At 39.5% G+C, this 13797-nt stretch overlaps 1 protein-coding gene across 2 annotated transcripts in view; it reads left to right on the top strand.

The window, feature by feature from the left end:
• LOC116876447 (cytochrome P450 3A12-like) overlaps window positions 1–13797 on the top strand; it is a 46189-nt gene that overhangs the window by 20575 nt on the left and 11817 nt on the right. The window contains exons 8-11 of one of the 2 annotated variants that reach the window (XM_032872624.1): window positions 5169–5296; window positions 6537–6603; window positions 10198–10358; window positions 11747–11973. In XM_032872624.1, coding sequence (XP_032728515.1) covers window positions 5169–5296; window positions 6537–6603; window positions 10198–10358; window positions 11747–11973 — 583 coding nt within the window. The remainder of the gene's footprint in view (window positions 1–5168; window positions 5297–6536; window positions 6604–10197; window positions 10359–11746; window positions 11974–13797) is intronic. The other variant, XM_032872625.1, reaches the window with a different exon arrangement.

Here is a 13797-nt window from a genome sequence, read left to right as displayed (position 1 = left end):
ACATACATACACAATGAAATCTATTTAGCCATAACAGAAAGGAGATCCTATATTTGTGACAACATGGATGGAGCTTAAATAAGTTAGAGGAAGACAAATTCTGTATGGGCTTACTTCTATATGGAATCAAACATCCCCCCACCCCTGAAACCAACTTCATACAAAAACAAGGTGAGATTTGTGGTTACTAGAGGCAGGAGTTACAGGGGTGGGAATTGAATGAAGGTGATGAAAAGGTATAAAGTTTCGATTATAAGATAAAAAAGTACTGGCTTGTAATGTACAACAGGGTAAGTATAGTTAACACAGCTGTGTGAAGAGTTTCAAAGTTGCTATGACAGTAGATCCCAGAAGTTCTTATCACAAGGATTAAAAATTTTATTTTGTAAATACATGAGATGATAGACATGTTATTGTGGTAATCATCTCTTCATATATGCATGTCAAAGCCTTATTCAGTATACCTTAACTTGTATAATACTGTGTATCTGTAAACTCAAACTGGAAAAAAAAAAAAGGTTTTGGTGCATTCAAAAATATGGGCAGCCATTACTATAGTCAATTGTTAGACCATTGTTGTCAACTCAGAAATCTGTACTTTTTTACTATCACTACTTACATTCCTTAGTCCTAAGCAGCCAATAATCTTTCTGTCTTAATAGATTTGCTTCTTCTGGATTCTTCATAGAAGCGGAACCATAGAACATCTGATCTTTGTAGCTGCCTTCCTTCATTAGTGTAATGTGTTCAAGGTTTATCCATGTGGCACCATGCATCAGTACCTTCTTTCTTTTTATGGCCAAAAAAATATTCCATTTTGAGGACATACTGCATTTTATATATCCTTTCATCATTTGATGGACATTTGGGTTGTTTCCAGCTCTTGGCTATTGTGAATAGTGGTGCTATCCACATTCACGCACAGGTTTTTGCTTGATTACCTGTTTTCAAGTCTCTTCAGAATGTACTCAGGGGTGGAATTGCTAAGGTATGTAGTTAATTCTGTGTTTAAGTCAATAAGGAACTGCCAAACTATTTTCCATAGTAGCTACACCATTGTACATTCACAGTAGTAAAGTGTGAAGGTGCTGATTTCTCCATCCTTTCCAACACTTGGCCAACACTTTTCTGTCTTTTTTAATAATGTCTCTTTAATGATCCACCTTAATGGGTGTGCTCTTGTTTTGCATTTTCTTTTTTTTTTTTTTTAAGATTTTGTTTGTTTATTTGACAGAGATCACAAGTAGGCAGAGAGGCAGGCAGAGTAGGGGGTGGAAGCAGGCTCCCCACTGAGCAGAGAGCCGGATTCGGGGCTTGATCCCTGGACACTTGGATCATGACCCGAGCCGAAGACAGAGGCCTCAACCCACTGAGCCATCCAGGTGCCCCTGTTTTGCATTTTCTAATGGCTAGTGAGGTTGAACCACTTTTTATATGCTTGTTGGCCAATTTTTTAAGATTTCTTTTCAGTGTTCCAGAATTCATTGTTTATGCACCACACCCAGTGCTCCATGCAATACGTGCCCTCCATAATACCCACCACCTTGGTATTCTATCTAAGAATTCATTGCAAAATCTGAGGTCATGAATACGCCTGAGTTTTCTTCTAAGAATTTTGTAGTTTTAGCTCTCATATTTGGGTCTTTGATTCCTTTTGGGTTTATTTTTGTATAAGGTAAGAATTCAACTTCATTCTTTTGCATGTGACTATCCTCTTGTCTCAGCACCATTTTTTGTAAAGACTGTCTTTCTCCATTGAATGGTCTCAGAAACCTTCTCAAAATTCCACTGACCATAAACACATAGGTATATTTTTAGAGTCTAAATTCAATTCCACTGATCTGTATTCCTATCTCTATGCCAGTACCACACTGCCTTGATCATCATAGCTTTGTGGTAAGTTTTGAAATGGGAACCTGGAGTTCTACAACATTATTCTTCTCATTTTTCAAGGTTGTTTTTGGCTATTCTGGGTCACTTACAATTCCATATGAATTTTAAATTTAGAATGCTGATTTCTACAAAGTACCCAGCTAGGATTCTGACAACAGAATGCATTAATCTGTAGATCAATTCAGGAAACCTTGTCATCTTGACAATGTTAAGGTTTCTGATCCGTGAACATGTGATGTTTCTCCATTTATGCATCTTCTGTAATTTTTCTCAACAACTTTTGTAGTTTCTAGAACATAAGTTTTGCACTTCTTTTGTGAAAGTTATCCTTAAGTATTTTATTGTTCTCAATGTTACTCTAAATGGAGTTTTATTCTTAATTTCACTTTTGGATTGTTCATGGCAGCATATAAACATACAATTGATTTTGTATGTGGATCTTGTATCCTGAAACCCTGCTAAACTCTATCAGTTCTTAAGATTTTTAGTTCATTCCTCCAGATTTTCTACATAAAACATCATGTTATCTGATAATACAGATGGTTTTACTTCTTTATTTCTTTTTTTTAAGATTTTATTTATTTATTTATTTGATACTATTTATTTATTTGATGGACAGAGATCACAAGTAGGCAGAGAGGCAGGCAGAGAGAGAGGGAAGCAGGCCCCTCGCTGAGCAGAGAGCCTGACCTGAGCTGAAGGCAGAGGCTTAACCCACTGAGCCACCCAGGATGTTAGCACAAATCTCCCCTTTCATTCAGGTACCCCTACTTCTTTATTTCTTATATGAATGTCTTTTATTCTTTTTCTTGCCTACTTCCCCAGCTAGACCTTTAGTACAGTGTTGAATAGAAGTGGCAATAGAGACATCCTTGTTTTGTTTTTACTCTTAGGGGAAAATGCCCAGTCTTTCACTGTTAAGTATGGTGTTAGCTATGAGCTTTTCATGGATGCCCTTTAATAGACTGAGAATATTCCTTTCTATTCCTAGTTTGATGAGTGTAATTATTGCAAAAGGGTATTGCGTTTTTGTCAAGTACTTTTCCACACCTATGGAGATGACTATGTTATTTTTGTGTTTTATTCTACTGATATGGTGTATTACACAAACTCACATTGCTGGGATAAACCCCCCTTGGTTATAGTATATCCTTCCTTTGTTTGGTATGTTGCTGGGTTCAGTTTGCTAGCATTTTGTTGAGGGTTTTTGCATCTGTGTCAGAAGATACATTGGCCCATAGTTCTCTTTTGCCATGATACCTTTGTCTGTTTTTAGTATCAGGATAATACCTCCCTCATAGAATATGTCTGGAAATACTACATCCTCCTCTCTTTGGGGTAGGATTTATTCAGAATTGGTGTTGATTCTACTTTCAATATTTGGTAGTAGAGTTTCTTCACTACTAACTCAGTGTTTTTCTTGTCTTTAAGATTGTCTACTTTTTTATGTCCGTTTCCTGTTTGTATCTCCCTGGGAATTTTTCTGTTTCGTCTAAGTTACCTAATCTATTAGCATGTTCTTGTTCGTAGTATTACAAGATACCACCATATTATTGTGAGATACCACCTCACACCAGTCGGAATGGCTAAAATTAACAAATCAGGAAACAACAGATGTTGGCAAGGGTGTGGAGAAAGGGGAATCCTCTTACAATGCTGATGGGAATGCACACTGGTACAGACACTCTAGAAAACAGTATGGAAGTTCCTCAAAAAGTTGAAAATAGAGCTACCCTATGACCCAACAATTGTACTACTAGGTATTTACCCAAAGAATACAAAAAGGGGCACCTGCACCCCAATGTTCATAGCAGCAATGTCCACAATAACCAAACTGTGGAAAGAGCCAAGATGTCCATCGATAAGTGAGTGGATAAAGAAGGTGTGGTATATATATACAAGAGAATATTACTCAGCCATCAGAAAGGATGAATAATTACCACTTACATCGACATGGGTGGAACTGGAGGGTATTATGCTGAGCAAAATAAGTCAATCACAGAAAGACAATTATCATATGGTTTCACTGATATGTGGAACATAATATGGATCATAGGGAATCCTATGGATTCTATGGATCAAAGAGGATCATAGGGGAAGGGAGGGAACACTGAATGGGAAATCATCAGAGAGGGAGGAGAAAAACCATGAGAGACTTTTATCTACAGGAAACAAACTGAGGGTTGCTGGAGGGGAAGTAGGTGGTGGGATGGGGTAATTGGGTAAAGGGCATTGGAGGGGGCATGTGATGTGATAAGCACTGGGTATTACATGCAATTGATGAGTCACTGATCTCTGCTTCTGAAACTAATAATATACTGTATGTTAATTAATTGAACTTAAATAAAATTTTTTTAAATGAAAAAAATAAAATCTTTTTAATGTTAGCACAAATCTCCCCTTTCATTTCAGATGATAGAATTTGAATCTTTTCTCCTTTTCTCTTGATCATCTAGCTAAAGATCTTTTGAAAGAAATCAGCCTTGGTTTCCTTGATTTTTTTTTCCTATTGTTTTTTATTCTTCATTTCATGAGTTTCTGCTCTTGTCTCTATTGTTTGCTTCCATCTGCTTGCTTAATGTGCAGTTTGGTCTTGTTATTTCAGCATGTTTAAGATGGAAAGTTAGATTGTTGATTTGAGATCTTGGTCCATTTTGAATGTAGACATATAGCAGTTTTTCTCTCTGGTGACTGCTTTTGCTACATCCCTTGAGTTTTGGTATATCATACACATGTTATCAGTCTCCAGGGAATTCCTAAGTGCCCTTTTGACTTCTTCTTTGAACCATTGTTATATAGCAGTGTCCTGTTTAATTTCTACATATTTGTGAATTTCCTAATGTTCTTTCTGTTCTTGATTTCTAATTTTATTCTATTGCAGTTGAAGGGCATACTCTGCATTATTTGCATCCTGACAACAATTTCTTAAATGGTACAATTAATTGAAGTAGCATATCATGGTCTGGTTTATCCCAAGAGGCTCTAGTCCAAAAGATAAAAGGCTAAGAGATCCAGGAATGTTCTCCTGTTCCTTTAGTCACTCCAGAGATATCCAAGAGGCTGCTGATCTCACTACTGTAGTGGCGGCCCTTACATATGACTTGCACCGGCTTAGTCCTTGGCTTGAAAGTTGGAGGAAAGGTCATAGAGGGAATGACTCCTAGTTTCAATAACTCCTTGTGTCTTTTGCTTTTCTAATTGGTAGACCAAATTATAATTGCTCTGGGAAAATTTTCCATTTTCACTGTGCTTTCTGTTGTTCTTTTTCCTTACAGTATTCTTTCCATTCCTTACCCCGGTTTTTGATATATTCAATATCTCTGTGTTTCCGAAGAGTGTTACCGATTTTTTTACAAAATCTGTAAAAAGGATGAAAGAAAGCCGTGTCAAAGATGAACAAAAGGTAAATCTGTTGATCATTAACATGCAGTATTTTACTTTTTGATAATTGAGCTGTGTGCATCTGATGTGTGCTCTTCTATGTATTTTTTTTAAAGATTTTATTTATTTATTTGACAGAGGTCACAAGTAGGCAAGAGAGGCAGGCAGGGAGAGAGAGGAGGAAGCAGGCTCTCTGCGGAGCAGAGATCCCGATGTGGGGCTTGATCCCAGGACCCCGGGATCATGATCTGAGCCGAAAGCAGAGGCTTTAACCCACTGAGCCACCCAGGTGCCCCTCTTATATTTTTTTTTTTTTTAGGGTGGGTAGAGAACTGCAGTATTCAGATCAGAAGAGTTCTATCATTTTGGGCAGAATGAAGAAGGTGGAGGTTTAGGAGCCAAAGAGACAACAATTAAAATTTAGTAATAAGCATGGCAATTAGTATGTCACTGCATAAAATTTGTTGAGAGAAAAACTACCACTTCCCCTCAATAAATTGTCAGAGGATAAAAATCACTATGTAAAAATCATTTTCCGGGTAGTATAATTTTGCCATATCTTATATTGGCAGACATCCCTTCAATTTCAAGCCTTTACTTTATACATTCTCCAGTGTAGTTCCTATCAGACACCTGGTGTCTGTGTTAAATTTGAGCCTGTGACAGGCTGGAGTGGGCAGGAGACAGCAAGATGGCTGAGCCTGCTTTGCCTTCTTGAGACCTGGCAGCCAGAATAAGGATGTATGTAGGACAGGGATACAGGGTTGGGTGCCTCAGGATGTCACTGAAGATTCCAGAGTTCTGGAAGGGTGGGGCATTGGAAGATGCTGACACAGAGGCTGCTGGTGGACTCAGCAGAGGTCAGGGGATTGATCTATGTGGCCATTCATTAAGAATTGAAGCTGGAGAAAAAAAGAACTGAAGTCAGGGACTGTCTCCTGAGGAACCAGGCATGACAGGAGAGGGAGCTGACAACTCTTTGGCCAGAAAGCCATGGTCAAAAGCCAGATGAGCTAAAGATCAGAGAGGGCAAGGACCAAAAATCAGTTGGACATGATGGCTGGATTCCTATCAGAGAAACAGTCTGCTCTGCAAGTTTCATATCTGGATTTTTTTTTCACTGATGACTCAGACAACAGTATTCAGACTTCTGGCCATAAAGGGGCAATATTCTCAGGAAAGAAGTTAGATACCGTACCCCTGATTTATTTCTGACTTCATAAGTGACATTTTACCATTGAAACTTCTCTTTCTACTTCCAGCACCGAGTGGATTTTCTCCAACTGATGATTGACTCCCAGAATTCTAAAGAAACAGACACCCATAAACGTGAGCAAGGAGAGCTTCTGAGGGCCTGCAATGGGGAGGTTCAGAGGCAAGGGGTGGTTCTGAGATGTAGAGGAAGATTTTTAGCAGATGGAATTTCTGCAAATTGAAGAAAGACACATGTTCAGATATAAATGGTAGCCAGAACCACTTTCCAGAAGCATGCAGCCACAACTCTCTTCAGTACTTGAAAGGCAGCCATAAACGCGGCAGTTGGTGGTCTGGTCTACATCAGAACTTTTGGGGAGCTTGCTTCCAATGTCAATTCTCCAGTTAAATCAGACCCTCTGAACGGGAACCTCTACCTGGAAATTTGCATCAAGTCTTCATCACATCAGGAGGCACTTGGCCCCAGTGTTGGTGACCTTCACCTGGAACACTTGGTTGAACTTGTGTTCACTGCCTTAATGTATTATAAAGTTTTGTTTTTCATTTTGTAATTAAGAAGTGACTGGTGCAAGATGCCTTTGCGATTGTATAAATACTGTGTTTTTCTTCAAACATTCATCTACTACTTTTATCATGGATGGTATTTAATTGAAACTATTATTCCTATAATGGCTTCAAAATGGTGACTTTCTAATTCCATCATTTCTTCTACATTTATGGGTGATAGTCCATTATAAGGGAGCTTCATGTTCTCTCTCATTAATTTATTTATGTCAGTCTGATCTCATATTTTGCTAACTTAGTCTCTTAAATCATTCTTTATTTGGATCCTCAAATTCACTCAGGTTTGTCCATTGGAAGCCCTTGCAAGTGGGATCCTGTGTGCTTTCTTTTCTCTTTTTTCTTTTCTCTTTTTCTTTTCTTTTCTTTCTTTTTTGGGGTTTTTGTTTTGTTTTGTTTTGAGTAGATTTTTTAATAGCAGTTTTAGATTCAAGCAATATTGAGTGAAAGGCACAGAGATTTCCAGTATTTTCCACCTGCACACAGCCACCCCCACTTTCAAAATCTCTCCGATGTGGTAATTTTGTCACAATCAGTATACATACAATGACACATTATTACCATTTAAGTCCATAGTTTAAATTAGGATTTATTGTGGATGTGGTATTTCTATGAGTTTTGACAAATGTGTAATGGTGCATATCTACCATTATAGTACATAGAGTCTCCTGTATCCTTTTCACAGATTACTTTATGAGCACTTCTTGCATCTGACATAAGACATTCCAGGTCTCCCTTTTACTTCCCCTGATGAGCCTTGAAATCAGCCATTACTTCAAGGAGCTCTGTTTCCTTTTAGTGAGAATGGTATTTAGAAAAGAAACTCTGGGATGCATGGGTGGCTCAGTCAGTTGAGCACCTGACTCTTGGTTTCAACTCAGGTCATGATCTCATGGATCATAGGATCAAGCCCCGCATCTGGCTTTGTGCTCATTGGGGATCTGTTTGGAGATCCTCTCCCTCTGTCCCTACCCTCCTAGCACACATGTGTGTGCTTTCTCTTTCTCAAAAATAAATGAATGGATTTTAACCAAAAAAAAAAAAAAAGAAGAAGAAGAAGAAGAAGAAAGAAACCAAAACCTGGGATCTAGGAGTGCTCATTGCTCTTAGGGTTGCTTTTTTTTTCCTAGATCGTCTCAGTGGACCAGGCTAATCACATCAAATATATTTACACAGGAATGATAAACCTAAATATTTCTTTATATCTCCATAACCGGTGATTGTAGACATGCTGTCTCCCAAATAAAAGCCTTGATGTATAGTTTCTTTCAATGACAGAAACATTCCCATCATGGTTAACTTCAAGCTATCAAGGTTTCACAACCATCTCACAAAATTCCTATATATTTAACAATTGATTCTGGAGAAAAGGGACAGCCTTACTCTATTACATCACTAAAATATATCTATACCAATGTAAACATCTACCTCTATCTATCTATCTGTGTGTTTGGTTCAAGAAATTTTCGTGATGAAGGAAATATTCTGTATCTGCCCTGTTCGGTACAGTGACCACTGCACACATGTGGCTACTGAGCGCTTGACATGTGGTCAGTGCCTCTGAGGAGCTGAATCTTATATTGTGTTTAATGTAATCAATTAAAATTTATATTTAAATAGCCACATCTGGCAAATGGCCACCACATTGAGCAGTACAGATCTAAACTTTGAATGTCACTGGGTCCATGCTAAAGGAGGAAAGGTTGGATAGTTGAATGTGTCCACAGTGACATCACAGAAGGTATCACTGAAAATCTGAAATCTGTAGATCTTTCTTACAATTATGCTGTGTTGTTTCTAGTTGTGAATTTCATGTCTGTTGCAGATACCTTGTTCATTTCAGTGCTCTAAGGATCTAAAGGTCCTAATCCAGTTCCAATCAAATAGGTTAGAGCCTGGGCAGCTTAGTTTCTACCAGGAGAAAATCAGAGAAGCCAATTTACATATAGGTTGGAGCCATTCACTAAGGAAGGTGACATTCAGGCCTGACTGAATGAGCATTGCTCTATCTACTCACTGGATTCTGTTTCTCTATATTTCATGCTGGCCAGTACCCTTCTACTGACGCATTCTTTCTTATGCTTTTTTCTAATTAACATAGAGTGTTTTATCCGCCCCAGGGGTATAGGTCTGTGAATCATCAGTCTTACAATGCATAGCACTCACCATAGCACATACCCTCCCCAATGTCCATAACCCAGCCACCCTGTCCCCCCACCCAAATCCCCCCAGCAACCCACAGTTTCTTTCCTGAGGTTAAGAGTCTCTTACAGTTTGTCTCCCTCCCCGGTCCCTTCTTATGCTCTTTTAATGGCATTAGCTACCTGGCATCAGTCTCCCCTTTTCTAGCTTCTTATCTGTGTTATAGTTTCTGTATGTATCTGAGATCGTCCACTTGAAGGGTAGTGTGCCCCAGGTCTTCTATTACCAGATGCCTCCCAAAGATATAATCCATGCATCTCATCACATTTTGTGAAAGCTCAGATTTTGGTTCCATTGTGCTAGGATGAGGTTTGAAATTCTGCATTTCCAATAAGCTCACGGATGCTGTTGATGCTGCTGGTCCATGGAGCACACATTGGACAAAAGTTTTTCTGTAGCCCAATATTGTTTTCTTAAGTTCCTGCCAAAATGTTTAGATAAAAGTTCATTGAATTTTCCTGACCATTAAGCCTTAGCATTGCATACTCTCTCTCAAAAAAAAAAAAAATAATAATAATAATAATAATAAGCTGTAGAAGAATGTAAATTTTTCCCAGGAAAGAATACAGCCTGTGTTACTTATGGCTAAACTACTTTTAGGACTCTTCAGAGATGGACGGATAACACTATGTATGTGAGACAGAAATGCCATCTCCTAAAATTAGCCACCTGTGTTGGTGGGGAAGCTTATGCTCCTGGCATAAGCAGGAGCAGATGGCCAAAAATAGTTAAAATCCTGGGCAATAAGCAGATCAAAACAACTTTTGCCTCTTTCTGGCTCTGTAGGATAGACATCAGAGTGCAAACCACTCCTAGTCTGATTCCGAATTGCTTTTACCTATTTTCCCTAAGGGATCTGGGAGTTTCATTTGGGCTTCTTGTCATTTGAACTGTGATGTTTTTCATTCACCAGCTTTAGCTAAAATGTCTTTCTTCTCCTCTTAGCTCTGTCTGATCTGGAGCTTGTGGCCCAGTCTATGACCTTTCTTTTTGCTGGCTATGAGACCACTAGCACTGCTCTTTCCTTTTTGGCTTATGAATTGGCCACTCACCCTGATGTCCAGCAGAAACTACAGGAGGAGATTGATTCGACTTTCCCCAAGAAGGTGAGCAAGTCATGCCTGAGGAGGGAGGTCAGGATGAGCTCTGTGATGCCTTAGTAACAGAAGAGCCCTCAGATCTTGTGGGTTTACATAGCAAAGGTTTACTTTTGACTCACATTCCCATGTCCACAATGGGTATTAGTTGAGGATGGGAGTATTCAGTGATACAGGGTAAAGAGGCTCTGCTTTCTTATACCAGTGTTATCTAGAACGCAAAGACTTTATGTTGGCCGGAGAACAAAAAACTAGAGTGTTGCTCACTTGCTTTTCCATTATTTGGCCCCAAACTGACATACAGATCCTCAGATCACAGCCCATTTGCAAAGTGGTTTCCCTAAGGTCAGGGGGGCTGGGAACTATGGGGGTCTACTTGGATCTTGGGTGGGCAGTAAGTGTCTATGCCCCACACCCTCTGAAGGGTCAACTCTAATTAGCTCAACATAACAAGTCAGAAACTGAGCTACAGAGACATAACATAACTTTCTTTCACATCGCATACCTAGTGGTGAAAAAGCCAAGCTACGAACCAGATTGCCTGGATCCTGATGGAACTCATAACTCCTACAGTGTTGGCTCTTAAATATAACACCAAGCGATAGACACAATTGCCCACAGTTTTCAGGCCTCTGCGCAAACTGAAATTCTCTGCTTAGGAAGACACTTGGCCTCTGGGGCTGGAGCGGCTTATTTGGTTTATTGTCAACCTTGATGCAACAACTATGAGACCCTTCCTGCAACAGAGGGTGGGGCTGAGGGTAGGTTTCTTATTCCTTTACATCTTTCCCTAGAACTGAAATTGCGTACCATGGTACCATCTTATCTTAGTCTTCTTTTCTTGTATTTGTGTTAGAGAAGAACTCATTACTCCCCAGATTATTTGTAGACTTTTTACATAATATAGTGCTTCTCTCCAAACTTTATATATATAACCAAAAACTAGGAAGCAGGATATTTCAACTAGAAGACTTTATGTGTAATAGGGGATTTTTTTCTGTTTTTTCTGTCCATTCTCTTTCCTTGGTACAGATGTGTGGGCCCTCTTTTGAAAGCAAACAGTGACTTCAGCATATTCCAAGTAAAAGTAAGGGTTATAGGCTTTTAATCACTTTTGTTTACATGAGGAAGAATAACTACTACATGGTGGTGAAAGGGACTTCAGGCCCTGTTTAGGGGGTTGTCCCAGCGGTCTCCCCTAGTGACTTGTGTCCCTACTCTACACGTCAGTGGGCTGCTGAACAGGTCAAAGGACATGGTAGATATGAAAATGTCCATAAATGCCCTTTACCAAAATACATGATTCTTAGGTGTCCCTAACACTACAGTAGTGTATAGAGTGAGTTGAATGTTGATTCCAAATCTCAATGTATCAAAATCTGTTTCTTTCCTTCCAGGCACCACCTACTTACGATGGCCTAGTACAGATGGAGTATCTGGACATGATGTTGAATGAAACTCTGAGATTACATCCAATCGGTGGCAGACTTGAGAGGGTCTGTAAGAAAGATGTGGAGATCAGTGGTGTGTTCATCCCCAAAGGGACAGTGGTGATGGTGCCAGTGTTCACTCTTCACCGAGACCAGGATCTCTGGCCAGAGCCTGAGGAGTTCCGTCCTGAAAGGTACAGGGAACCCTGGAATGGGGAACCCACCCTCATACTGGAGGATATTCTGATATTTCCTTCATATAGATGACAAGCATGTAGTTGTACAATTATTCATTTGGACATCTTTGTGCTCATAGAAGTTTTTTTCTTACTACAAAATGATCATTCTTTGTTGTCAATATTTTATAAGCTGTAGACTTAGAAACTATAGAAACAAAATTATAGTCATGTACAGACCAAATATATTAAAATTATCAATAATGTCATGTATCTCCTTATGGACATTTTTCTGTGTATTATAGATTACTAAAAATTAGGATGATATTATAATTTTTTGTTTTGAACTGCTTAATGTAACATTAGACTGCAAACAACATGCTATATTTCTGTGTGTGATTATATGTATATGACTTATCTTTTTTTAACCACTATCATCTTTCAGGAAATAGGCCTTTTTTCCCTTTAAGTTTTTCTGTCCTCTCTAGCTCTCTGAATTCACCCTCCAGCCCCCACATTCCATGTTTATTAACCTTGGCCCCTGTTCTTTCTGGCCTTAGTGGGAGAGCAGATGCTGTGGACCTGAGTCCTCATCCCTGGCAGGGGGAGCAGCCTCATGGCTGCTCATCTCTGATTCTTTTTGAACTCTTTTATTTCTGTTTAGGATATCACTGATGTCTTCTCTTCTTTTCTCAAGCCCAGTGAGTGTTCTTTTGATTGTTGCTTTAAATTCTCCATTAGGCCTATTACTTGTATCTGTTTTACATAAATGTCTGGCTGTGGTCCAGGGTTCTACAGGGCCTCAGTTCTGGTGGAGTCGGTGTCAGGTCTCATTTCACAAGCAGACCAGAGCACACCTAGTTAAAACTCACCACTTTCAGGCCAGGGACCAAACATTGCCCACAGCAAGCAAGGAGAGCCTCTACAGACAGCTGGCCTGAACAATAGAGCTGCCAAAACCCAACAGCAGAGCCCAGGCACCACACACCAGTGACACTCTGTGAAGCTCCAGGCCCTGAGTGCTACATGACCTCTTATTCATAAGGCCATTACTTTCAGGAGCACACACAAGTCCCATGCTATGTGTGGCTACAGTCCTGTGCTAGCTCTTGGTATCTGGGCTTCATTAAAAGCAAACTCATCTGCTCTCTAGCTGTCTGAGACATCTTCCTTAGAGGGGTCTTGAGCTTTCTCTTCTGGGAATTCAAAGCAGAGTCTGGCTTTGGGCAAAGCTTGAATCCTTAAAAGAGTTGGTGCTTTCCTGTTTATTGTATTGGTGAACAAAATTTAGAGTGAACTTTTTAGAGATCTAGACTTTAAGCCCCTGTCTCTAAGCCCTTATGGCAGAGGCCTTATCTTGTTGTGTGGTGTCCCTAGTGCTAGCATCACATTTACACACAGTACTTGCTGAAAGAAGTCAGAATTGACCAAGTTGTCTGTTCTTTAGACCAGGAACCCTGGCGGTTCCCACAAGTTCAGCAGTCCCCACTCCTGTAGCTTCTTGAACAGAAACCAGAGAGCACTCCAGGTACTTCTCTATAATTCATTCAATCATGAGAAGGGCTTACCTATGTGTTTCAGGGACTGGCCAGAGAGTAAGAAATGCACATATTAAAAAAGGCTACTACGGAGCATTTTTGACATATACACAGGCATATCCTAGAGACACACATCTATGAAATACTTTTAATGCATCATGTGTGCCTGTCACCTGCCCAACAACCACTAACCCATCCACATGCCATTGTAATCCTTCATCTGATTCCCATATTACATTTATGTACATCATCTGCGATCATTCTAGAATGCTCTCCATAACATAAGGACTTTAAAAAATAACCT

The sequence above is a fragment of the Lontra canadensis genome, unplaced genomic scaffold (assembly GCF_010015895.1).
Source record: "Lontra canadensis isolate GAN:19392208 unplaced genomic scaffold, GSC_riverotter_1.0 scaffold45, whole genome shotgun sequence".
NCBI lineage: Eukaryota > Metazoa > Chordata > Mammalia > Carnivora > Mustelidae > Lontra > Lontra canadensis.
The sequence above is the reverse complement of the archived record's forward strand: the minus strand, read 5'-3'. Positions and strand labels throughout refer to the sequence as shown.